The sequence below is a fragment of the Marmota monax genome, unplaced genomic scaffold (assembly GCF_021218885.2).
Source record: "Marmota monax isolate L192 unplaced genomic scaffold, Marmota_monax_Labrador192_F-V1.1 WCK01_AAM20220418_F8-fsc00616, whole genome shotgun sequence".
NCBI classification, from domain to species: domain Eukaryota; kingdom Metazoa; phylum Chordata; class Mammalia; order Rodentia; family Sciuridae; genus Marmota; species Marmota monax.
In genome coordinates this window covers 192,452-219,898 of record NW_026693475.1, presented here as the reverse complement: position 1 = coordinate 219,898, position 27,447 = coordinate 192,452, and the positions used below count along the sequence as shown (strand labels likewise).

Sequence of the window (27,447 nt, the reverse complement as noted above, 5' to 3'; positions counted from 1 at the left end):
TAGAGCAGCTCAGGTATACACTTGTGTTTGTAAATTTATTGGTCTATCAACAAAAGATATTACAGAGGAGATTGATGGGAAGCCAGATGAAAGAGAGCACAGGTAAGGGAGAAGAGGGGCAGAGCTTCCTTGCCCTCTCCAGGAATGCCACTCTCCAGGAACCTCCCCATGTTCCACTACCTGAATGTTCATTGAAATCATGCGGTATTGCATTCCTATGAGTAAAACTGAAAATACTTTAGATGGAAGTATGTAGTGTGTCAATGTCTAGGTCAATCCTGACATGCCTGGTCATGTTACTGGAAAGCAGAAAACTGTTCTGTGCTGGGGCAGAGTATTATGAGTCCTTGACAGCCTGTGGATTTCCAGATTTGGGCATGTGGGGAGTGGTGCTTCTTGTAGTAGACTTGATCTGTGTTGGGGAATGAGTTGAAGTCAGAGCTCTAAATTAACAGTCGGCCTGAGAAGGGCAACTGCCAAGGCATTTGCAATAAGAAAAAACTGCCACTGTTCTATTGACTGGGTCCTACTTTCTGTGGGAAGCAGGCATTTTCAGGAAGTGTCCACAGTGGACCTGCAGGAGAGATGAGAGGACCTGTCCAAGAAAGAGCAGTGCCCAGCCCATCCTTTTATTGGTTTCTTTCTCTTGCTGTTGTCTGCAATCCTTGTATTTTTCAGGGTAAGGATAGAAAAAATATCTTCAATATGTAAAGATCAGAAAACCAAAAAAGACACCCCATGCTGAAAGTAAAAAAGACACCCAAGGTGAAAGTAAAACCTAATCAAAGAGATGTAAAAATAAAAAAGCTACCCCTGTGTATTCTGTAACATCAGGTTCTATTCTAAACAGTGTATCTTTAGGATAGTTACCTTTGCTTTACTCTTGATAATATTAGTGACTACTATTTTCTTTAGGGAAAGAATAGTGTAATCTACTTAGAAAATTTTAAACACACACACACACACACACACACACACACACACACACATATATATATATATATATATATATATTTCTAAATAAATCAATTGTGACAGTCACTATCAAGAATATCACTCTATACTGACTAAACTAAAAGTAATTGTCCTTTGGGGCTGGTGTTGTGACTCTGTGGTGGAGAGCTTGCCTGACATGTGTGAGGCCCTGGTTTGATCCTCAGCAACACATAAAAATAAATAAGTAAAATAAAGGTATTGTGTCCATCTACTACTAAAAAGCTGTTTAAAAAAGGGAAAAAAACACAATTGTCCTTGATGAAACCGTATTTTAGGTTTCATCCTATAAATTGGTAGTCCACCAAAGGTTTTGATTGTGTGGTTGTCATTCTCATTCACTTTTGTGTATCAATTCTTTTAAATATGAATTTGTCTTACAATTTCATTAGTAAGTAAATTTGCTTTTTCTTCAAATCTTTGTCAATCTGACTTTTTAAAATCAGCTTGTCTTGTTTTACAATTGAAGAAATCATGTTATTTCTGTTGAAATTATAGTCCCTTATGAATCTTGTAGGCAGAAGCGAAAATGAATGATACTGAGTCTTTCTAAGAAAAATCAATTCAAGTCTCTTTTGTGCATAACAGCATTTTAAATTATCCTTTCAATAGATCTTGCACAGCTTTCTAATGTTTTTTGTCTAAGTATTTGGTTTGTTGTTGCTATTACGAATGGATTCTTTCTTCCTTCACATCTTGTGGTAGTTGCTGTATGTGTAGCAGTAGTGATAATAATAGAAAAAATATACTGAATATTAACCATGGGCAAGTCAATTGTTATATTAAGGACCTAGAAGTATCCCCTAAAGAACTCAAGTATTAAACAAAGCAACCATGTTCAGAGGTGAAACAGTTGGATTACAACAACTGGATTGATCAATTTGATGAATTAAAAATTTGAATGAACTATTGGTTGGTAACTGTAAGCAGGTGAGTCATGATGGGGGGAAGAAGGTCAGAGGGAGCATGACCTTGGGCTCTGTAAGTCCTGGTCCCTTCCCCTCTCTCTGCTCCCCAGCTCCCATGTGCTGAGCAGCTTTCCTCCATCACATCCTTCCACCATAATATTTCTGCCTTGGAGCCATCCAATGATGATCTGAACACTCTGAAATTGTGAACCAAAATAAATCTCTCCTCTGAAAGTTATTCTTTCAGGTATTTTTCATCAAAGCTCATTAACATAGCAATGTTGTGTTTTAGGTCAATTAACTCAATCTTCACAAATAAGGCATCAGTCAGGTATTATATGTAGAGAGGAGAATTCACTCTAGTAATTATATTACATAATTAATTACATATAATTATATAATCTAATGTAATTATATTACATTAAGGGATATATTCAAGATATTTCCATAATTTATAAAATTTCTAGGAAGGATAGAGACCTCTGTTTGGATGCTGCAGAGCTAGAAAAAAAAATGGAGTGAGAATAAAGGTCCAAATACACCACAGAAATATTCCAGTGGACACTACTCCCCAACTTGTGCCACTTAACACCTTGCTGCCCGGAACCCAACTCCAGAGCTTGATCAGGATACTCACTGTCTTCACAAGAATATAAATTCCCTACATGCCACTCCTACCCTGAATCGTCCATATGCACATGTAGGTTTGTCTCACATGAATTCATCTCATTGAAGAATCAATGCCAACTGCAATCCTTACTCCAGATGAGACTGGGAAACTGCACTTATATATTATCAGTCTATGCAGTAGTAGAAGGTATGATAAATGGAGAAAAAGACATCTACCATAGTAGACATTAGACTCATTATATACTCTTGATACAAATTTATATATTGTTCAGTCCCACGGAGGCATCCATGGCAGCAACCTTAGTTTCAGGGGTTAGGTGAGTGGCTCTGAGTGCTGGGGGAGGTAAGGTTGGGGTTGTGCTGGTCTTGCAGTCTGCTGGGGGCTAATTGCACACCCAGGGAGATAGGGAAGCTGAAGACAAATTGTGAGGTAAGGGTGGGAGTGGGCTTGCAGCTCCCCTAAGGGGCCTGAAGGGCTGGTGGGCCTGGAGGGGCAGGATGTGGCCAGCACCTGGGACAGCTGCTCCATGCAGCTCAAGGCCTTCTCCAGCCTCAGCTGCTCCTTTGTCATCTGCTAAGCCAAGCAGATGGTAGCAGAGCACACGATGCCCTCCTAGCAGTGCGCCATCCCTGGACCACGGCAGTCCTTCACCGCACAGTCCTACTCCATGGCTTCCATGAACCAGGAGCCCATGTCGGAATTGTGGTTGTCTTCCACCAGATGTGTTTGTACTGGTAGCATCCTTCCATGTGGTTTGGGCATTTGGAGGAGACATTCAACAGGGCTGTGATCCCTAGGGCGTTCAGCATGTCTCTCCAGGCAGCGTGGAAGGCACCATGGAAGTAGAGGAACTGAAGAATCTCCAAGGGACCCCGCCGCCTGTGCAGAGCGGCTCCAGTGGAGCTGCAATGCAGGTGAAAGGACTCCATGGCACTGGGGAGAAGTCTGCCGGGGCGCTGGTTTTGGAACAGAATTCTGGGTAAGCAAAGAAAAACTTCTCACAGCCACGTTTCAGCAAGCGGATGTCGCTTCACTGGGGCTTAGGATGGAGTGTCTGCACTACTAGAGTCAAGGTGAGGTCCTCCCTGAGCCCCTGGCACCTGGGCTCCACTCAAAGTAGAGGATGACAGCCAAGTAGAGGCTAGAGCACAAGAGGGAGCACTTCCCCCTGAGCGTGCAGGATGGACTCCAGGATCTTGGAGCCCTTGGCCTACCTATTTTCCTGGGTGTTGTATCAAAGAAGGTGGACAGAACCTCTGATAGGAAAGGTGTGCAAAAAGTCGAGCAGCAAGCGCTTGCTGGCACTCCCCAGCCCCAGAGTTCGGGGGCTGCCACTGTTGTCAGCCCAGCTGCCGCCAGGCACTGCAGTCTGCACCCAGCCCCGCAACCCAGGGCAACCACCACCTCCCAACCTCTTTGCTTCTGCCGCTGCCACAGCTACAGTCTCTGCCTTAGGGGTTCTCGCTCAGCTTCATAGGCTTTTTGAGCACACTGCAGTCCATCTCTCCCAGTTAATCAATCGTCACCATGGAGTGTAGGAACTGGGGCGATAGATAGTCACCCAGGCCAGCCAGGCAACAGGAATGGGCAAAGAAGGGCTAGAGAGGGAGCCTTCAGAAGTGACCGCCAACTTGGTCCCCAGAGGCTTGGGCGGCCAGACCCCTATTGGGTCCTCTTCCTCCTGCAGCCTTCAGGTTACATAGCAGCTCTAGCAGCCTCAGGTGCCTTGCACATGCTGTGCTCTGACAAGGGGGTGGCAGTGCAAGTGTGTGTTGAAGGCAGAGAAACACTGGCTCACCCCTGTCATTGCCTCAAACGTGTTTTGCTGCTCCTGCACCTTGGGCTGCAGCCTGCTCATTGCCGTTCTTACCCCAGCACTGCCAGAGCTCTGTGCACTGCCTCCACTTTTTCTTGGAGGAAGTTTGATAGCATGAATAACTAAGAAATAGTCCTTTCCCTTCCTTTCTCTTCCTACCCCATCCTGCCTCTCAGTGACAACAAAGTCAAGATCTTCAGCTGACCTGTGCACATCTTCAAGACTCCATTCAGCTCCTGGCCACTTGCACATTTGCCTGCTATGGTGCTATACTCTTTGTGATCGCACATTGGTATATGCAACATCCACTGGCCCTGGACTCCATGTACGAATCTACTCTAAGCAAATTCTTAATTATTATTAGAAATGAATTATTATTAGTGCTTCTCAAGTTGCATGATCAGAGTCAACACCAATTTTATCCCTGTGTCTTTTTCTAATGTAAGCAGGTGGAATTAGAAGCACTTCTTTATGAACTACTTCATCGGCCTTCTATTGCTTTTGGTTTGTTGAATCTTTGTTATCTGTCAGCTCAAAAGCATTTCCAATTTTCCTTATAATGCTTTTCTTTACCATATATATATATATATATATATATATATATATATATATATTTTTTTTTATAAAAAGTCTTTGCTTTATTTGAAACTTCTGGTGACCTTTGAATTATTTTTTTATTGTTGACTGAAAATTTAATTTTATGTTCAAATTATCTATTCTCAATAAATCCTTGAGGAAATTTTGAGTCTTGCTTTATGATTGCATTTGTTATCTTGCCTTCACTGCTTCAAAATACCTGAGATAAACTTTTTTCCCCTTGTACTTTTCCTATTAATTATAGACAGTGTTTCCAACTGTATATAAGGCAGTTGATTTCCTTTAGTTATTGTCAACATTTCTCCATATAATGTTTTTTTAATAGGTCCCTGTTTATTTTTTGTATATGTTTTATACGTATTTTCACATGCATATTTTTGAATATTCATGTTTTTTGATATATATATATATATATTCATACCCTAACTCTAACCCTTACACTACACAATATTTAATAGTAACCCTAAATTTACCCCATTCCTAAACCTACATTAATACAAAAGCATATATAGTAATATGAATATTCTCACATACTTATATTCAAATATGCAATTGATAATCATATACATAAGTATTTATATATGTTCACATGTAATTTATCTGTGCATTTGGAAGTTAATAAATGTGTATTTATACATCTCACACCTTTTCCTATTTCAAAACACATATATTTCTGTGTATTGCAAATTTTTACATGTATATTCTTATGATTATTCATGTTTTTCAATATACCTATTCTTTTCCTAATGTTTATTTGTATTTTGACTTGCATTCAGTTATCAATGGTATATTTGCATATATATATATTTGCTTTCACAAATTAAAAATGTGTCTTCCTACATCTCACATTAAACCCTTCCCAGTTTCAAAACGTCAAAATTGCACATGCACTTTCTTAAAACATTCATATTTTTCAGTATAAATATTTATTCCCTAACTATATACCAAATTTAGTACTAACCATAGTTTTACCCCTGTAACTAACCTACATTCAGATAAAAGCATATATCCTTATATGAATATGCATATATATTTATACTTACATACACATCAATGTTATATTTGCAGAAGTGTTATTATATTTCATATATAAAATTTATCTTTGAATTTGCATATTAAAAATTTGTATTTTTGTCTCATATTAACCCTTCCCCATTTCAAAACATATATTTATATTATTTTTTATGCAAATGTTACTATGTACATTCCTAGGTATATTCATGTTTTCAATGAATATATTTATTCCTTAAAAATCAACCTAAATGTACACAAAAATTTGAAATCAATACTAACCATATATTTATTTGCATACCTAAACCTACCTTAAAATAAATGCATATATAGATTTTAATATCCATTTGTAAATAGTTATGTATACAATTATCAATTGTATATTTGAATATGTATGAGTATATATTCATATATATATAATTAATCTGTGCAGTCCTAGTTTTAAAAATCTGTATTCATATGTGTCACATTAAAACCTTTCTCAGTTCAGGGCTGTTACTGTGGCTCAATGGTAGTGCACTTTACTGGCATGTGTGAGGCACTGGGTTCGATTCTCGGCACTGTATATACATAAATAAAATAAAGGTCTATCAACAACTAAAGTTTTTTTTAAATAATAAAAAATAAAACCTTCCCTTTTTCAAAACATATTTATTTATATTTTCATACATGTATTCATGGGTTATTCTAATTAGTATTCTTGGTTTTCCATATGCATTTTTTTACTAACCCTAACCCTTACCCTACAGAAAATTTAACACTAAACCTAAATATAACTGTATACCTGAATCTACATTAATATAAAGCATACATAAAATTGTGAATATACACGTGTAATAAGACCTATATATTCAATTGTCACAAATATATTTGCATATATATTATATATGCATATTTATTTGTGCATTCACAAATTTAAAAATGGCTACTTTCATACAAGTTTACAAACACCCCCACTTCTGCTTTTGCTCATCTGATCCCATCCTCTCAAACTTGAAACCTATTGTCTACTTATTTTCCCTAAAATAACTCATGTCCACCTGTAGGTTTTTCCTGATAGATTATCTGCAGCTGAATATCAATGTGAACACACTGTTGACAAGCATGCAATTAAACATATCAACATCAGTCGAGATATGCTGAACACACAAAGGCTAGTACATAAATTCATACTTAGATTGGATATCCACTCTTCCAGACTTGTACTCTACATATATTCACCCTCTCCATTCCTCTGCGTCCCATCACTCTTCTAAGGGAAACACAGAACTGCAACTTTTGTTTCCTTCAGAGAACAAGAAAACCTCACACTTCCCTGGTATTTACCACATAAGTATGAGCTTAATGAATGCTTGATTTTATACTTTGAAAAGCACTGGCTCACTAGTCTAGAAACTCGGTGGACAGGGCCCATATTTGTTTTGTGTCCAACACCCAACAGTATGCTCTCACTAGCATTTCAATAAAATGATAAATAAATGACTATATTATTATTTTTTAAAATATTTTTTTTAATGGGCCTGTATCTTGGTGCTGAGAATCGAACACAGTGCCTCACACATGCCAGGCAAGCGCTCTACCACTGAGCCACAACCCCAGCTCCAAAGATATTATTATTAAGCGCGATTCTGTCACTCAGTTGCTGCACCACTACCTTCTGTGTCTGATAGATAAGATGGAGGAGGCTGGGAGACGCTGAGTGGAGGGTGGGCGCAGAGGGTCGCTCCTAGCACTGTCCAGACTTAGAAGACCCCAGAGGAGGGCAGATGGACCTAAAATCGACCACACGTGGTAATGAACACACAGACATCTGCTTATTTGCATTTGTCAAAACACACCTTTGAGGGAGAATTAACCAGTGACAAACCACCAACTGCGCATACACAGTCAACGAAGAAGAAATCCAAAGGGGGAGATGAGTTTTCAGAGTTTGACTGAAGCAACTGATAAAACCACGGGGGCGAGGCCTGCAAAGGATGGGAACTTAAAAGTGCCATCGCACACCCTGGGGCATCACACCCTGCTGGTTCTGAAGCCTTGTGCTTCCCGCCCAAATTTGCAAGTTTCCCCGCCCACCTGCCTGCCTACCCCGGATGTGGCCCAGGCCTAGCTCCGCCCTCCACGCACACGCACGTGCTCCGCACTCTCCAGGACCCCGGAAGGCCCAGGCGCCTGCGGGGAAGACAGCCCTCAAGACCCGCCCCAAAGGGCAGTTCCCACGAGTTGGCTTCTGGGCGGTCCTTCACCAGGTGACTTCTCACTTTTCAAGCCCTACTGCTGTGAGTCCTGTTCCTGTGCCGGCGTCCGTACCTCTGAGGGTCTGCCGCTCACCTGGAGAGCTGGTAAGAAGCCCAACAGGTCGCCCTCCCTGTGGCTGCGAGAGCCTCCGCCCCGCGCAGCCTGGGTACACAGCCTCTCCTGTATGCTGCAGAGGACGGTGGCAGCGCCATGGAGGACCCTGGGAGCTCAGCGCAGGATCCTGGGAGTGCCACGCAGCTGCTAGGGGGCGCCTGCTGAGAGGACTTCTGCTGGGAGCTGCAGCTGGGTGTCATCCTCCAGGTGAGTCTGGGAATTCTTGGGTGGAGTCCTGGAATGGCTACTCTGTTCTCAGGAGTCAGCTCAATTCTGTTGACTCTAGTGATGAATTGGGTTAGACCCTGAAATCCCCTGACCTTTCCCTGTTAGCTGTAGGCCAAGTGAAAGCCTCTGAATATTAGTGAGTTGAAATGACCAAAGACTGAATGCCCCCAAGGATGTTTCAAGGAAACTATGGGGAGTAGGTGGAACCAATGTGTTAAGGGTGACTCAACGTCAGTTTTGAGTGATTTCATGATGTAGTATACCACTAACACAAATATTATAATAATAACAAAATAGAAGCATTTACTTTGTATTTCTATGTGCTACCCTAAGGAGTCTATACATATTTTCTTATATAACACAACAACTTTATTAGTAGGTCATGTATGCGGGAACTTAGAATGGTAATCAGCAAAACAGAGAACAGAAGTTGTATTATTTTCTAAGTAACATCATCAGAATATTATTTCCATGTAAGTTAATCCTGGTGCTTCCATTTTAGAAGTGTGCCCCCCTTCAGTGAATTCATTCTGAACTACAAAAAAATTGAGTTTGGGTTGTTTTTTTCATAGAAACTCCAACAAAGCGTGTTTTTATGAAGCTAATATTGTGTTTTGAGTCTTCATGAATACTGATTGAGCCACCTACTTTATGTGCCAATCACTCCTTACGCTACTGCAGATAGAGGCTTCTAATCTCATGGAGCTTATATTTTAAAAGAAAAAGATAGGCAATAGATAACAATCAGGTAGTGATCACTGCTAAGGCAGTGCAATGCTAAGATCAATGCTAAGACAGTAGAACAGTGTCACATCATAGGGCTTCATTGATTTTGCCCAGCACCTTTCCTGTTACCTAAGTCCTAGGCTAGAGGCCTAACTCTGTGGGTCCACAAAAATCAGAATTGACCACTTGCCCCAAAAACCAAATGGAGAATACAATGGGGAAAGAAGGAAATAAACTTTAATAATCATTGTACCTATATTCGGAAGACAAGTGATGTCAAGTGTCTCAATTCTGTCTTTCAGGAAACTGATGTGAGTTTTACCTTCAGAGGAAGAACGGGGGTGGGAAACAAGAAGTATGTGTAATAAGCAGTCTTGGTCAAACTGTGGTGTGTTTTATGATTTTTTTGAATTCTGATCATACCACATGTTATTGGTGTTGAGGAAATTGCCAGCTGTTCAAGGGGCAATTTCCACTTGCTTCATAGGATACTTATCTATTAGATCTGTGATTCTGGGATGTCCCATTCAGTTCCCATGGGCCTATATTGCTTCTGCTGAGAGAAGGCAATCTCTTCAGGGTTGATCTGCCTCCAAGACTGACTGTGCTAAAAGTAGGGTAAAGACTGAAGACTTCTGGGCACCACTCCAGGTTCCTGGAACAGGACATAGTAAAAGAAATCGGTCTGTAGAAGATATCTTAGTTTTTCTGACCTTGATGTCTTCAGCCTTGAAGAAAGTAAATTATCAGATGTAGACAAATATTCCTTAAATGATTAATATGCTTATGCTTATGTAAATTAGTAGAGCAGTTATGGAAATAGTATGAGGCTTCTCAAAAAAAAAAAAAAAAAAAAACAACAAACAAACAAAAAACACTGGGGATGTGAGTCAGTGATTGAGCTCCCCTGAATTCAATCCTCAGTACCAAAACAAACAAACAAAAAAGTATTAAGTGTTTGAGGGCCTTTTGGAGCATTTTGAAAATCTAGGACCTGTGATTGTTAAAACCTTGGGGAAAAATGAGAGAACATTTAACAATGAGCAAACTAAGACACAGAACATTTAGGAAACTAGTTCAATATTTTCTAGTGAGTCAGCATTAACTTCCAGAATGAAGTCTAGCACAACTCTTTTTTCATTCCTTGCTTAGGTCATACAATCATGATGCTTTCATTAATTCTGTTTTATTCCTCTACAAAAGGGTAAGTCCTCTAACAACAGCAACCCAGTAACATTAACAGTAATCAAATCATGCCTTTGATAGTTCTTAGCATCTTCAACCCCAACCCAAATAAGCATGATTGAAGGACAGGTTAGTGAACAGATTGTGTGTGGTATCCACTATATCTTGGTTTACTGGGTTACAATAGAATACTAGCTGGCAGCATCTACTGAGTCAGATATGAAGCTTGAGTAAAAGATGTGACCATAAGGGAAAATGTGTAGTGAACTCTACTTGCATACATAAACTTAAACCTTTGGGCTAAGATTAGGATTAAGTCAGTGCCCTCCACTGAGTTGAAAGCAATTTGGGTTTTTATTTTCCAAGAACGAAAAACTACATTTGACTATGATATAATTATATTTCTGAGGCATTAAATTTACCTAATAAATGTAAAACCCAGAGAACCCAAGAGCCTGAGAAGATATACCAAGGAGAGTGTACATTCAAGTATAGCAAGAAGTGTTTTACAGCACTGTTGCCCAGTCACCTCTGAGAATTGTCATTCCCTTTCAATACTAAAGGTAAGGTCACACAATAAAATATTTTCAAATAAATCTTTGAGGACACAGGTCAGAGATCCATAGATGGCTCTGCACTGAAATTTGCCTATGTGTCTTGTTTGACAGGGCAGTTCTTGTTTTCCTTTTTTGTTCATTTGTGATACTTACTGGGATTGAACTCAAGATCTTGCACATATTAGGAAAGCACTCTCTTACTGAGCTACATCCTCATCCCTTTATATATTATTTTATTCTACTTTATTGAGTAGGGGTTAATGTGTTTAATTTGCAAGAGCTGGGCTTAAATTCATGATCTTGCTGCCTTAGCTTCTTTAGTAGCTGTGATAACAAGCATGTGCCACTGTGCCCAGGTTTTTTTAAAATTTTACTTTGTAATTGAATACTTTTGCAAATTAGTCACAGCAGTTTTACCTTTTGTTCTCTGTCCTGCCTGAAAACTTTTATATAATCCACCTTGCTAGTTCCTGGAGCTTTTGAGTTTACAAATGCTGGAATTTAACTTTTTGAGAGATTTTCACATAGGGAGTAGGTTATCTCAATAATAAAATTACACGAACCCAAAATGTTCCTCATGATTCAGCCTACATTGAAACCCTAGGAACTCTCTGTTACCGTCCACTTCCACTGTGTTGATGAGAACCCCAAGCCATCTCATACCCTAAGCTTACAAAGCCTGGGTCTTTGTTTATATTTTGTAGTTTATCTATCTTTTATTACGGCAGAAAGTCAGAGTAACTTCCATATTGCAGCTGAAGGATCAGATGGGTGCTTCTAGAAAGAGAGTAAGATGACACCAGGGTGCTCCTCAGCTCTGGGTCTTGTAGGCACAGGGCTTCCCCATCCTGTGCAGAGGATTTCTTCTAAAGCGGGCAGCCGCATCTGGCTTCCCCAGTCAGCTCTTGTTAACAGCATTTATTTGAGTGTCACGGCAGCTGTCATTCTTAAGAAGTGTTGACAGATTTGTACTTTCTGTTTCTTGTTCTTTCTTTAGGAAAAGTGACATTGCCCTAGCCAGGTGAAGATCCTTGAAGACCATGAACAAGAAAAGAATCTCTGTGATTGGGTGGAGCCTGTTGGCTCTGTTTTGTCAATGGCTGCCTGGATGAAGTCTTGGAAAACCTGTTTGCTTTGAAAGGACTGATGACATTGGAGAGCTCTGGAGGTATCAGGTCAGTCTTTTTGTCCCTTAGTACTTGAATCCCTCCCTGCACCTGGGCGCATGCAATATTTTATCTCATGTCAGGTAATATGAGAGCTTGATAGTGACTAAATCTGATAGAATTCTGCCTGTTGACTTCTTAGCAGCCCCTCACCCCACCTTTTATGGGGGTTTGACTTTCCCTCTGTTGGCTGCAAAATGCCACATAGATATGACCCTTTTTCCGTTTCTGCTGTCTATGTAAACCACAGAGAACATTTTCATTTCATTCGTTTTGCTGTTTTTCAGAAGATAGAAATAATCTGGAGAGGAAGGAAGGATGAGAAACAAAATCACATACATTAGAATGCACATAAGGATTAGAAAATGTAGAGTGGTTCCTTCTGATATCTCTTAAAGGTAAGTGAGGTAGAATTACCTGCTAACAACTCGTTCCAAGAACACCCACTCCCCTGCCCAATCTTTAACCTTATTTTTTCTATTAAAAATCCAGGTATTTCTCTGACAATTCTAGTCCTTGTAGAAAATATAAACTCTGATACTGTTATTTGTTTCAAATTTCTTGCATTGAGAAGTTCAAAGTTCTTTGTATTACAAAAAAGAGCAGAGGGCACCTGCAACTGCGTTTTCTTATTCTTTTAGGTACTCATTTTTAAAGTTAAATTGTTTTTAATATGCCTCCAATGCTGTAATTTGTTAGTAAGCATTTTAAATATCATCTACTTAAATGATAGTTATGCTTAATCAGTGCCCAAAAATATCCGATAGCTTCACTGATCTCTTAATTGGTTTTGCTTAAACTCACTTTCTGAACTGGTGAATGGAATTGATGTGCCAAAGAAGGTATATTTCCAACATCATAAAAACTAACACAGAGTTGGCCAACTACTTAAAAATGGCATTATGACATTTCTTAGTTTTAACAGAATTATTATATTGTCTTTTGGCTCTGATTTGAGAAATCGTTCTACAGACAATTATCTTATTCAGATCTAGAATGGATCCCCTTAGCAAGTCCCTATATCTTTATCATAACTAGTCTTGGACGTGTGGTGAGAAAGCTGTTAATTTGTTTTTAGTAACAGAAAATTCTACACTTGAAAGTCAGCCACACCCAAGACAAAAAAATCAACAAATTGGAAAGGAATGAAAAGACACTTCACAGAAGAAGAAACCCAATAGATCAACATATGAATTTAAAAACGTACAATATCTGTATCCATTATAGAAATGCAAATCAAAATGACACTGAGATTCCATCTCTCTCCAGTCAGAATGGCAGTTGTCAAGGATATAAGCGACAGTAAATGGTGGTGAGGATGTGGGGGAAAAGGTACTCACATACATTGCTGGTGGGACTGCACATTTGTGCAAGCACTATAGAAAGCTTTATGGAGAGTCCTAAGAAAGCACAAGTGAGTGAAGGGAGTGGGGATGCAAGGGGTAAGAGCATAGTGAATGAATTAGAAACAGTACTGGCACCAAACCAGATATATGGAGGAATGTTAGGTTTCTTGAGTTCTTAATGTATTCTGGAGAATAATGCTTGATCTGAGGTACATGTGGTAAAGATTTTTTTCCAGTTGTGTAGGCTCTCTCTTCACGTTCTTGATTGTATCCTTTGCTGTGAAGAAGCTTTGTAGTTTGAATCCATCCCATTTATCCATTCTTGGTTTCACTTCTTGTACTTTAGGAGTCCGAGTAACAAAGTGTGTTCCTAAGCCGACATGGTGGAAATATGGGCCTACATGTACTAGGATCAGGCCCAGGGTCTCTGACCTAGTGCCTCCACCTTTGATCCGCTTCGAGTTGATTTTTATGCATGATGAGAGAGAGGCTTTTTATTTCTTTTTGGTAGGTATGGATTTCCAGTTTTCCCAGCACCACTTGTTTATGAGGCTGTCTTTTCTCCAGTGTATATTTTGGGTGCCTTTTTCTAGTGTGAGATAACTGTATTTTTGTCAAATTGTCTCTGTGTCCTTTCTTGTGTACCATTGGTCTCTGTATGTGTTTTGCTGCCAATATCATGCCATTTTCATTCTGTGCACCTCATGTGCAAAAAGACTGTACCTTGCTCCTTAGTCAGTGCATACTTTGCAGACAGTGACAGACCCAAAGGGTCCCCACTCTGTGTTCCTAAATGCTAGCTGAGCGAGAGCTGGTCCTACATTGAGGGTGTAGGTCAAAATCGGGGCACCATCCATATCTACAGAAGCTGGCATCCTTCATCAGCCAGAGCAGCCACCTCAGCAGTCACTTCAGCAGTGTTAGCTGGGCCTCTCAGCATTCAAGATTCTCAGATTTTCTTTATCCATTCATCTATTGAAGGACATCTAGCTATTTTGAATTGAGCTTCTGTAAACGTTGATGTGGCTGCATTACTGCAGTATGCTGATTTTATGTCCTTTGGGTATAAAGCGAGGAGTGGGATAGCTGGGTCAAATGGTGGTTCCATTCCATGTTTTCAGAATACTCTCCATACTGCTTTCCATAGTGGTTATACAGTTTGCAGTCCCAACAGCAATGTATGAGTGTACCTTTCCCCCCACATGGAATCTTAGTGTAGTTTTGATTTGCATTTCTTTAATTGCTAGAGATGTTGAACACTTTTTCTTACATTTGTTGATCGATTATACTTCTTCTTCTGTGAAGTGTATATTCATTTCCTTAGCTCCTTTATTGATTGGGTTATATGTGTTCTTGGTGTTAAGTGTTTTTTTAGTTCTTTCTGTATCCTAGAGATCAATGCTTTGGAGAGGTACCTGTGGTAAAGATTTTCTCCCAGTCTCTAGGCTCTCTTCTCACATTATTGTTTCCTTTGCTGATAAGAATCTTTTTTATTTTAATCCATCCCATTTATTGATCCTTAATTTTACTTCTTGCACTTCAGGGGTCTTGTTACGGAAGTCTGATCCTAGGCTGACATGGTGAAGATTTGTTTCTACTTTTTCTTCTGTTAGGTACAGGGTCTCTGTTCTAGTGGCTAAGTCTTAGATGCACTTTGGGTTGATTTGGGGGCATGGTGTGAGAGAGAGAGGTTTAATTTCATTTTCCTGCATGTGAATTCCCAGTTTTGCCAGCAGTATTGGTTGAATAGGCTATTTTTTCCTCCAATGAAAGTTTTTGGCACCTTTGTCTAGTGTGAGATAATGTATTTATGTGGGTTTGTCTCTGTGTCCTCTTGTAGGGCATGACATGTGAACTTGCTCCACCCCTCTGACCTTTATCCTGATTGGCTCCTGCACATTATATTACCTGTGTGTACTTCCTCAATAAATGAGATCCTGCTTTGACTGGTCTCCCTGGTGCTTCTGATTGTCCTCCAGTGGGGAGGACTGGGTGGGTGACCTGCCGACCCTCACGTTTCTTGATTCGTCCAGTTTGGGGCCTGTTCTCCTAAGCCTCTCTGTGGGACGGAGTGGATAGAAGAAGCTAAAAACCCCAACATCCTCTATTCTGTACCATTGGTCTACAAGTCTGTTTTGGTGCCAATACCATGTTGTTTTTGTTACTATAGCTCTGTGCTATGGTTTTACGTCTGGTATGGTGATGCCTCCTGCTTTACTTTTCATGCTAAAGATTGCTTTGCCTATTCTGGGTCTCTTATTTTTCCAAATAAATTTCATGGTTGTTTTTTATATTTCTATGAAGAATGTCATTGGGATTTTAATAGAAATTGCTTTAAATCTATATAGTGCTTTTGGTAGTAGAGCACATTTGACAATAATAATTGTGCCTATCCAGGATCATGGGAGATCTTTCCATCTTCTGAGTTTTCTTGACTTTCTTTAATGTTCTCTACTTTTCATTATAGAGGCATTTCACCTCTTCTGTTTGATTGATTCCCAGGTATTTTATTTTATTTTATTTTGAGGCTGTTGTGAATGGGGTAGTTTTCCTAATTTCTCATTCAGTGGATTCATCACTGATGTATCAGAATGCATTTGATTTATGGGTGGTGATTTTACATCCTTCCACTTTGCTGAATTCGTCTGGTAGTTTCAGAAGTTTTCTCGTGGAATTTTTTGGATCTTTTAGATACAGAATCATGTCATCAGCAAATAGGGATAGTTTGGGTTCTTCTATACCTACTTGTATTCCTTTAACTTCTTTCTTGCAATTGCTCTGGCTAGAGTTTCAAGGATGATGTTGAATAGAAGTGGTGAAAGAGGACATCCTTGTCTTGTTCCAGTGTTTAGAGGGGATGCTTTCAAATTTTCTCCATTTAGAATGATGCTGGCCTTGGGTTTAGCATAGATAGCTTTTACAATGTTGAGGTATGTTTCTACTATTCCTAATTTTTCTCGTGTTTTGAACATGAGAGTGTGCTGTATTTTGTCACATGCTGTTTTTTGCATCTATTGAGATCATATGATTCTCGTTTTCTAATCTAGTCATATGATGATTTACATTTATTGATTTCTGCATGTTAAACCAACCTTGGATGCTTGGGATGAACCCCACTTGATCATTGTGAACTATGTTTTTAATATTTTTTGTATGCAATTTGTCAGAATTTTATTGAGAATTTTTACATGTATGTTCATCAGGGATATTGGTCTGAAGTTTTCTTTTCTTAAAGGGTCTTTGTCTGGTTTTGGTATCAGGGTGATGTTAGTCTCATAGAATGAGTTTAGAAGGCTTCCCTCTTTTCCTGTTTCATGGAATACTATGAGGAGTATGGTATTAATTCTTCTTTGAAAGTCTCGTTGAATTTAGCAAAGAATATGTCTGGTCCTGGACTTTTCTTGGTTGGTAGGCTTTTTTAATATATTTTCATTAGTTTTAGATAGGCACAATGCATTTAGTTTATTTTTTATGTGATGCTGATAATCAAACCCAGTGCCTCACACATGCCAGGCAAGCACTCTACCACACAACCCCAGACTGGTTGGTAGGCTTTAGATGGTGTTTTCTATTTCATTACTTGCAGTTAATCTATTTAAATTGTGTATGAGCTCCTCATTCAGTTTGAATAGGTCTTATGACTCTAGGAATTTGTTTATGTATTCTATATTTTCTATTTTTTTGGAGTACAAATTGTCAAAGTAGTTTCTAATTTCCTTCAGCATTTTAGACATGTCTGTTGTGATATTACCTGCTTCATCTTCTTTTTTAGTAATCTTAGTTTTCTTTTTCTCTTCGTTAGCATGGCCAAGGGTTTATGTATTTTATTTATTGTTTCAAAGAATCAACTTTGTGTTTTGTCAATTTTTCATTTTTTTTCCTTTAGAGTTCATTGATTTCAACTCTGATTTTATTTTATTTTTTTTATTTGTTGCTCAAAACACTACAATGATCTTGACATATCATATTTCATACATTTGATTCAAGTGGGTTATAAATTCTTATTTTTACCACGTGTACAGATTGCAGAATCACATTGGTTATACATCCACGTTTATACATACTTCCATACTAGTGTCTGTTGTATTCTGCTGCCTTTCCTGATTTTCATTAGTTTCTGTTTTCTATTGCCTTTGGTATTGATTTGTTTTTCTTTTTCTCAGGCTTTGAGATGTAGTGTTAGGTCCTTTATTCGTGCACAGTGCAGTAAACTTTCCTCTTAGTACCGCCTTCCTAGTGTCCCAGAGATTTTGATATGTTTTATCAGCGTTCTCATTTACCTTTAACAATTTTTTTTTATTTCTTCCTTGATTTATTTGACTATCCATTCCTCATTAATTAATGTATTATGTAGTCTCCCTTTGGTAGAGTAGCTTCTGTTTTTTACTTGAGCGCTGATTTCTAATTTCTTCCATTTTAATATGATAGAATGCAGGGTAATTTCTTTGCTTTTTTTGTATTTACTAAGAATTGCTTTGCAGTGTAAGATATGGTCTATTTTAGAGAAGAAGACAAGTGCTGCTGAAAAGAAAGTATATTTACTCGTTAATGGATACAATATTCTATATATTTCTATTAAGTATAAATTATTGATTGTATTATTGTATGGTTTCTTTTTAAAAAATATTTATTTTTACTTCTTAGAACTTTATTTATTTTATTTTATTTTATATGCTGTGCTGAGAATTGATCCCAGTTCCTCATACATGCTAGGCAAGTGCTCTACCATGGAGCCACAACCCAAGCCCCTCTATAGTTTTTTCATTTAGTTTTTGTTTAGAATGACTGTCTAGTAGTGAGAGAGGTGTGTTAAAGTCACCCAGTATTATTGTGTTATGGTCTATTTTACTATTGAAATAGAGAAGGATTTGTTTGATACATGCAGACGTCCATTGTTTGGGACACAAATGTTTATAATTGTTATGTCCTCCTCATATATACTTCTCTTAAGAAGTATGAAATATCCTTCTTTGTCTCTTCCAATTAAATTTGGCTTGAAGTCTACTTTATCTGAGATGAGCATGGAAACCCCAGCTTGTTTACACAATTAATGTGATGTTTTTTCCCATCTTTTCACCCTCAGCCTGTGGATGTCTTTCCCCATGAAATGAATCTGCCAGTCTGCATATTCTGATTGATGAGTTCAGGCTGTTAATATTCAAGTTTATTATTGAGATATGATCTGGGTTCCCACTCTTTTTGAATTATATCTGGTTATTAATGTGACTTAGTTTCTAGTTTGGTTGACTATTTATTTAGTGTAGAGCCTCCCTTTCCTGTTTTTTTTTTTTTTTTTTTAATTCATCCTCATGAAATATTTTGTTGAGAATGTTGTGTGGTGTGGGCATTCTAGTTGTAAATTATTTAGTTTTTGTTTATCACGGGGAACATATATCTGGTAGGGCTCTGAATGACATTCGTTGATGTACATCTCCCAGCGAGGTGCCCTATGGCCCTCAGGACCCTCGAAGTGGAAGCTGCTGTCCGTGTTCACACACAGGCCTGCGTGCACACAAGGATTGCTGTTGGCTTCAAGACACGAGCATCTGTGACCAGGACCCACGCACCAACCAGAATTTCCACACATGCAGACAGCAGAGGAGCATCTGCTACTTACACCAGCCCCAGAACTTTGGTAAGCTTGCTTTCTGCTTTTTAATTTGTTCAAATATATTCTTCTTTGTTCTGATCAGTTACACATGACAGTATGAGTGCATTTGATCTTTAAGAACCATTTTAAATGACATTTCTAAATTAAGTATTAAAGTAGAAGAAGTCTTAAAGGCAAGTAAATTGGATATGCCTGAAAATGTACCCACTATGCACTCAAAGCAGGTACTCCCAAATCAAAAACAAACAATTTAACATAAAAATGTTTTGAATAAAACTGTTAATTATTACTTCTATGGTTATTAAAGCTTTACTTCAAACTAGACCACTTAACATTAAATTTGTCTTTACAACAGAGGCCAATTTAATAAACAAAATAGTAACAAAATATTAAGCTTTTACATAAAAAGTAAGAGACACAATTAGAAACAAAGAATATACCACAGCCTTGTATTGTTTGTAGTGTCTGGAGCTTCCAAAGCATATCATCAGTCATTATAACTTAGAAATGTAAAAATAAAAAGTTACTTGGATTTTGTTTGTTCAAAGCATGCTTTGTTAAAGCTGCAGATTACCTTTCCAATACGTTGGTGTTACAATAGTATATGTGAATGATTAATTAAAAGTTCAATACCTGATTACCAAAAAAAGAAAAACACAGCTTTAAAAAAAATTGAAAAAAAGACACTATGGGGTTAGAAACGATGGTAGAGGGGCTGGGGTTGTGTCACAGTGGTAGAGCACTCGCCTCGAATGTGCGAAGCCCTCGGTTCGATCCTCAGCACCACATATAAATAAATAAATTAAATAAAGATATTGTGTCCAAGTATAACCAAAAAAATAAATATTTACAAAAAAAGAAAAAGAAACAATGGTAGAATGATTTGGCCATTACTAATGCATGGGCCCACATGATTACATGATTTGTGTAAATCTGCTTCACGGACAACCAGACGAAGGAGAAATTACACTTCACTGATTTGGGATGTGACAAAGCTTCTGTTAGTTGAGTGCCATACTCTGAGACCAACTGGTCCCATTATTAGAAACTCTAGGTTTGAATATAGGACTCCTCACTTTACTACCTGTGACTAGAGGGATTTAAATTATCTGGATCTTGATTGTTTATTTGGTAAACTCAACTTTCAACTACCTGTTCTACTTATTTTATAAGACTTTTGTGAGAATGAAATGAAAATAAAGTATATGCAAACTAAAAAAAGGTCAAATGCACTCATTATTTTGGTAGCTGTGATGTTTTAAAAATCCTCATATGTATTTATTGCTGACTAAGAGTATCAATTAGCTGATGTTCAACATTGATCATCAGTGTCAGAGAGTGTGTTTGTCAACATTTCATTTTCACTATAAGGATTTCTTGAAATCAATAGATACTGTAGAAAATGATGTGCCTAATAAATATAGGAGTTAAATTTGAGTTTTTAAGACTTCACAACTAAGTCTGTAAGTGCTACAGTACTTAGAAATAAAATTTTAATTGAATTTGAGTAAACAAAATTTAAGCCTTTTTCCAACCTCAGAAAACAATCTTTAAAAATATTAGCAGTCCTCAGGCAACATAGAGGTCTTTTATTAAAGGAATAAAAAATGAGGTTGAGAATAAAATTTTAAAAATTACTAAGTCTACTAATTTTCTGATTATTATGAACACTGACTACATATGCTTTTTTGTAATTGACATGCTATTGTTTTAATTAAATAACATGTACAGAATTAATTCTAATTAAATCTTAGAGAATTAAATCTAATTAAATCTCTTATTCTCAAAATTATGATTTTTTCATGTTAAATTTTCTAATTGAACTTCTGATTTTAATACCTTATTTTTCTTGGTTCCATAGCCTTTAAAGGAATTAACTGTTGGATTCTGATAATAGAGTTTTGATATGTATACCTGTTGTAGAAAATGGAGAAATAAAAGTGCATGTTCTCAAAGAGTAATTGGAGGTTACGTTGCTATGTTGCATATTTCATCAGACTTTATCTGTTTTGGAATTTGATTTTTCACTCACATGAAAAGGAAGTTTATTCCTCAAAATTTTTTAACAAAAATGGGTTGACTTTGACTTGACATCATGATAAAGGGCAGTACTTCCCATATTACTTAGAATACAGACATCTTGTATTTATCAGTAAACCAATGTGGATCTAAAGTGAAGGTATCTATGTTTTAGAGGTATCTATGTTATAGCTCTGAAATGAGATTAAACGTTTAGTAGAAGAAAAATGCTGGAAGAATTGTGTATCTTATCAAAAGGAAAAGCCTAGGCAAATTATAGTAGAAGATTTGTAGTAGAGATATTCTCCTTGCCCATAAGGACTCTAATAATTATCTGTCTGTGTATCATTGAACCATTGCTTTCTGAAACCATGCATGTTAAAGGAAGACTAATAAATGATTGGCACCATTGGCACTTTCAGCTAGAATTATGTCATATAAGTTGCCACTTGAAATCGAAGAGTCTTAGATGGGGCCTAGATTTACAGTAGTATTTTTTTTTACTTTCACGTTCTTTTTTTGTACTTTTTAAATTTTAATTTGTTATATATGACAGCAGAATGCATTATGACTCATATTCCACATATAGAGCACAAATTTTCATATCTATGGTTGTACACAAAGTAGAGTCACACCATTTGTGTCTTCATACATGTACTTATGGTAATGATGTCCATCTCATTCCACTGTCTTTATGTTTGTCCTCTTCTTGAGAATATTAATTATGTGACAGCAAATGCAGAAGAAAAATTGGCTATGTTTTCTTAAGCTTTCAAAGACTACTGCTTCTCTGTCAAGTTTTGAGGATATATATTTTTAGTTGCTAAATATCCACAACAATGCAAGTATTATTGTTAGGGAGAAAAGAATAAATAAAATAGATGACCTTTCCATATGTAAGTTCAAATTAATGAAATTTCCATCTTTCCCTTTTTTCCTCTACTCATTCTTATTCTCTGTGTTATGTCTATTTTACCTACATAGCAAAGTAACCTACAGTAGGAAAGAAGAAAAAAATCCTTTATTAATTACATATTAGATGACACTGTAAAGGGACTTCATTGTAATAACTGTGGTATGCAACCACTTTTATGCATTCATTGAGTGTAACCTGCCTCAGTGCTTGGGCCTCACTGGAAACTGTGAACACAGAGATGGATCGAACATAATCTTAGCTTATATAGAAATGTCATTCTTGTGAACAGCAAGTGAAAGAATTGATAGTGGACTCATTGGTGAGTGTAGCCAGTGCTGTATCAAAAAATGTTGGTAGTCAGGTTGATCCCCCTACTGGTTGTTTCCAACAGGTCCCAGCATAATGATGAATGACTTCTCAGACCAACACCTGCTCTCCAGTTTGGCTCATAGAAATCCATATTCTCAAGGTCTGAAGATGATTTTGATGACATCAGTAGATACTGAGTATGCTCTGGCCAGCTGGCGAAAGAGGCAGGATAAGTAAGACACATAAGTTCTTCCTTGCGAAGATTATCGTGATGTTTTCTCTAGACCTCAGCATTTTCTATCCACTTCAGAACAAACTAATATCGTCATTCCTCAAAGTTCAACTCTTGTTTTTACTCAAACTTCATTTCAAATGCAGGTAAATAATTGAAGTAATTTTCAGGTTTGCAGTCCAAAGGGAGGAAGGTGGGGCTAAAAGCCTGGCTTTCTGATATTCAAGTGGATGAGAGTCTATGACTCTTGTGTTGATAGAAGCAGAATAAACTAACTCCCCTGCTTTGCTCATCAGTTTACCCTGTGATGTGTATAAAATGTAAAATCTCCATGTATATAGAGAACTTACATTATAAGTGAGTTAAAGCAAACGAATGCATTTGCTGAGCTTGGACAGGTAAAGCACTGGGCTCATTTCCCTGCAGCATGCTAGGAAGAAGGGTATCCAATCCTTACTGAAAAGAGCTTAACGTATGTGCTTCAGATTCAGCCATGGTTCTCAGTAGGTGAGAACATTGATTGCAGACACCAGTAGCCTGACCTAGTGAAGGGAAGATTGCCATGAAGAGCAGAGTCAGCACTGGACATTATCTGCTTTGGACTTAGTAAGAGGGATCTGGAAAATTTCTTCCAATGAGCGTCCCACAGTTGAGGGTTCACAAAGACTTAGCATGGCTCCCCTCCATGTTTCTATTCTCCTTTCCATGTTCCTATTGCCTGAGCCAATTGTAACTTTTGTAATAAGTGAGGAATTCCTTCAGAGTCCTATACACCAACAGATGTCCCAGTGAGAGAAAAGAGGCCACAATAAAAATGGAGTATAACAAAATAATATTGATAGAGTGCAGAAAACAATTTCAAACACTCATGGTTTACTCTTTGTTCTGTATTTTTAGTGGATTTTGAAATAATGGCTGCATATTCAGAGAAGAACATTATGACTATGTTATGTTGACAGTTTTGCATTGATCCCTTGAGGAAAAGCCTTATGATCCACTTTATTATTAAGGAAATAATGAGGTGACCACTGGGTAGTCCCGTAGATAATTTTAACTTGTTGGGAAACCATTTTTACTTTGAGGATTCTCAACATATACCGTTAGGAGTAATGTGAAATATGGTGTTTGGAGAGGGGAACAAAGAAAAGTTGGTAACATTGGCATGAGGGTACACAAGTACTGAGACTGCCCAGTGAGTGGCGGTCTACGTCTGTAGTGACCTTCTGAAGAAACCAGTAGATCAGCCAGCATGAGGCCATTGGAAGGCAGAGGCTCCCACATTCCATGACATCTCCTACCTTCTGATTCTGTTAGACTGTTGCCTAGCGCACTCAGCCCTACCTCCTCATTTCTGTCTTGAGTCCATGCTATAGACTCAGGTGTGTGAATCCTTGTTTGAGAGGTGAAGGAGTTTCAAGTGTTGTGGACTGCTGAGTACTTGTTTCTCAACAGTAAGTGAATCATGACAGCTGCTGTCTTCCCTTAGTCCTGATGAATTCTCCTCTGGTTATTTTATTTTTTAAAAAATATTTGGGTCAGAAGCAGTCAAACACTGAGCCACATATGCAGCCCTTTTTTGTATTTTATTAAGAGACAGGGTCTCACTGAGTGGCTTAGCACCTTGCCATTACTCAAGCTGACTTCTAACTCTAGATCCTTCTGTCTCACCTTCTGAGCCTCTGAGATTATAGGCGTTTGCCACTGCAGCCAGCTCTTGGATTCACTTGTTTTTAACCCATGACATGTTTGGGTTTCTTCTTTGCAGGTCCTGGCTGTACATTTACTGTACAAACATGGCAGTATTCTTCAGCCCTTCCCCTGATGGGGGGGCTGAAATGAACCTTGACGGAGAGCCTCAGATGAAACTTAAAGAAATCATACGGGGACTACAAGCTGAACTACAAGAACACAAACTGAATTTCCGTGATCTGGAAGAAAAGTTCATCTTATGTCAAACTACCTTGTATACCCTTGCCAACCAGTTCCAAAAATATCGTAAGTTGCAGATGGTCACTAAAGTGGGGTATGATTGTCTGTTTCCCCTCTGAGAAAAAGATTTTCTCCAAAATTTTTTCTCCTCTTTTCTTTCATCAAAAGGAAATCCATCATTTCCAGAAGTAAAGATATTGTTATTTTGCCTTCAGTTTACTAACAATGGAATAATGAAACACAAAGACTATAGCAACTTTAAGTTTACAGGGAAGTGTAGGGTGGGCATAGGTTAATTCCCAGTTACTGATTTCTACTAGAGACATGAAAATGCCTTTTCATCCTCAAGAATAGCTCAAACCTTTTTTAACAGTATTCTGTTGTACCATATCAGATCCACAGACATATAACAGCCATGTTGGTAAAGGTCTGGGAATAATGATTCTCCATTGAGTTTGTAGTGAGTGATGTAGAAACTACTCACTGATTGACTGGACATTTCTGAATTTGATTTCAGGGAGTGGTGCAGAGGAGGAGAGTGGAAAAGAACAGGAATTACTGGCTCCCAGGTAACAATGAGTGTTAAGAGCCTGGAAGAGGGTGGGTTAAATATGAGGAGGGTCCCCAGTTGAGCAAACCAAGAGGTACAAAGTGTCCACACAATTCACATGCAAAGGCAAACACAAGCTGCTGGTATGACTGCATTCCTCAACCATGGAAGAAGTCCATCTTTTAAGGAGGTGTTTTTCTTTTCTCTGTGGTTCCTGTCTGTATCCAACTAGAAGTAATCAAACTAACTAAATGTTTTTTTACCTCACAGAATCTACATCTCCTGTCTTGTATGGGTCCTTTGAGTATGAGATATAAATCTGGTTTCTTTCTGGTTGATAAGACTTTTTGGCAGGAATGTCATAGCCTTGGGTGGGGGGAATACACATACACACACACATATACAAATGTGCGCGCGCACACACACACACACAAAGTCCATTTTCTGTGTATGCTGTGGCTCATGGTTGTATCACACAGGGAGAGTGGAGTCTCTGTCCTCAGCTCTTTTCTAGTCAGTAGGTTGAGCCCCTCTTCCTATCTCCTGTCGTAAAGACATGTGCACCCTGCCCACATCCTATGAGGATCATTTTCTTTCTCTTTGAAAGGAGTACCCTCTTGCCCTTCTGTGACCACTCCCTTAGGCCTCTATTTAGACCAACTGGGACTCATATTTACTACTCTCATTTAATCGTACTCTTTATCCCTCCAGTCTGAGACAAGCCCCACAGGAGGAGAAAGAAATCCTGCAGGACGTATTGAATGAGGGCTGTAACACTTGCCCCAGTCACTCTGAATCATCAGATATCCACCAGCCCCCCTGCTTCAGTGCTGATCTCTTGGGTGAGCATGAAGTCTCCCTTTGTCTAACTGCAGCTCATGACTACCCCATTAAAACACAAATGCACTCCTATTAATTATACTTCTGAGGGTCCAGTGACAAATTCATGATGGTAAACCTAGAACTCACAAGAGCAGGGAAGTTGTAGAGACTGTAACCTACTCACAGGTACCATTTATGTGTGTGCATATCAGGGCTCTGCATGACCTTATTCTTACAACCTAGGACAACTGATCTCTCCTACAGTGTTCTTGCTCATGTTTGATCCTTTGATTACAAGCACATGCCTATAATCCCAGCTGCTCAGGAGGTTGAGGCAGGAGGATCTTGGGTTTAAAGCCAACTCAGAGGGCATGGGATGTGGCTCAAGTGGTAGGACAGTCATCTAGCATGCATGAGGCACTGGGTTCAACTCTCGCCACCATAAAAAAATAAAAAAATAAAGATATTGTGTATCCACCTAAAACTAAAAATAAAAAAAATTTAAAAAGCCAGCCTCAGGAAAAAGCAAGGCAGTAAACCACTCAGACCCTATCGCTAAATAAAATACAAAATAGACCTGGGGATGTAGTGCAGTGGTCATGTGCTCCTAAGTTCAATCGCTGGTACCAAAAACAAAAAAAGAGAGAACATTGAAATGGTTAATTTTGCTTCCATTAAAATGCTAGAATCAGGTGGTGGAAATATTGGTTTATACCAGAAAAGTTCTGAAATATGAATTTCCTTCTAGTACACTGCCAAAGTCAACTTTGAGATCCTTAAAAAAAAATCCCTAGTATTGAGAAAAATGAGGCTCAAGGATTTTAATCCTCTTCATAGAGAATGAAACTGGTTCTATTTGAGAATTGTGAGGGGGCCCAGAGCCACTAAATCTTGGAATGAGCTTTGTGGAAGGAAGGAAGGTGCAGTTAGTGAAATCCAGAAGAACCTGGACGAGTATCCAGGGATCAGGAGACCAAAATGCATTTTGACTTTGTCTAACTACATGAAGAGCATTCCATAATAATGATCCACCCAGTCAGAGACGTTGTGCATGATGGATCAGCATAGCATCCCAGACCATTTCTTTAAACTCAACATGTGAGTTCTGCCAGGTTAAGTCCCTTAGTTGCTCCCTGAATTATATATACATAAATTATGTCTTTTTCTGAGGGAGGTGTCTGTATTGGAATGAGTGAAGTAGAGTTATTTAATGACCTCTACATTTCTGAATATGTTTACAGAACACCATGACAATGAGGACAATGATAAAGAAGAGTCACTTTATTTCAGGTAACAATGAATGACCAGGGGCTAGAAAAAAATGGGTAAAACAAAAGGGGTGCAGGAATCCTAAAAGTACAGAGCATGAGGTCAAATGTAGTCAAAGTTTCTTAAAGGCACAGTAGGAGTGCTGATTGCAGTGAAGTTGTTGATTCAATCCAAGATGATGGAACCCATTAGCAAAGTTCTCTGTCTTCTTTATGGTATTGTAAGAGTGAGTCTGCTCAAGAAGAACTGAGCAGCCTTGGGCACTTCTAGATCT

At 38.3% G+C, this 27,447-nt stretch overlaps 1 protein-coding gene and 1 pseudogene across 2 annotated transcripts in view; one reads left to right on the top strand and one right to left on the bottom strand.

Annotated features, from left to right (window-relative positions):
• Positions 1-2,837: 2,837 nt before the first annotated feature.
• On the bottom strand, positions 2,838-4,390 carry LOC124101928 (dual specificity protein phosphatase 4-like; annotated as a pseudogene).
• Positions 4,391-8,125: 3,735 nt separating this feature from the next.
• LOC124101929 (uncharacterized) overlaps positions 8,126-27,447 on the top strand; it is a 43,156-nt gene continuing 23,834 nt past the window's right edge. The window contains exons 1-10 of one of the 2 annotated variants that reach the window (XM_046458151.2): positions 8,126-8,298; positions 8,388-8,515; positions 12,002-12,179; positions 12,458-12,568; positions 18,955-19,151; positions 22,454-22,604; positions 24,369-24,598; positions 25,050-25,101; positions 25,794-25,924; positions 27,146-27,194. In XM_046458151.2, the coding sequence (XP_046314107.1) occupies positions 22,465-22,604; positions 24,369-24,598; positions 25,050-25,101; positions 25,794-25,924; positions 27,146-27,194 (602 nt within the window). In that variant the 5' untranslated portion in view covers positions 8,126-8,298; positions 8,388-8,515; positions 12,002-12,179; ... (1 more) ...; positions 18,955-19,151; positions 22,454-22,464. Of the gene's footprint in view, positions 8,299-8,387; positions 8,516-12,001; positions 12,180-12,457; positions 12,569-18,954; positions 19,152-22,453; positions 22,750-24,368; positions 24,599-25,049; positions 25,102-25,793; positions 25,925-27,145; positions 27,195-27,447 lie in introns of those variants that run through there. The other variant, XM_046458149.2, reaches the window with a different exon arrangement.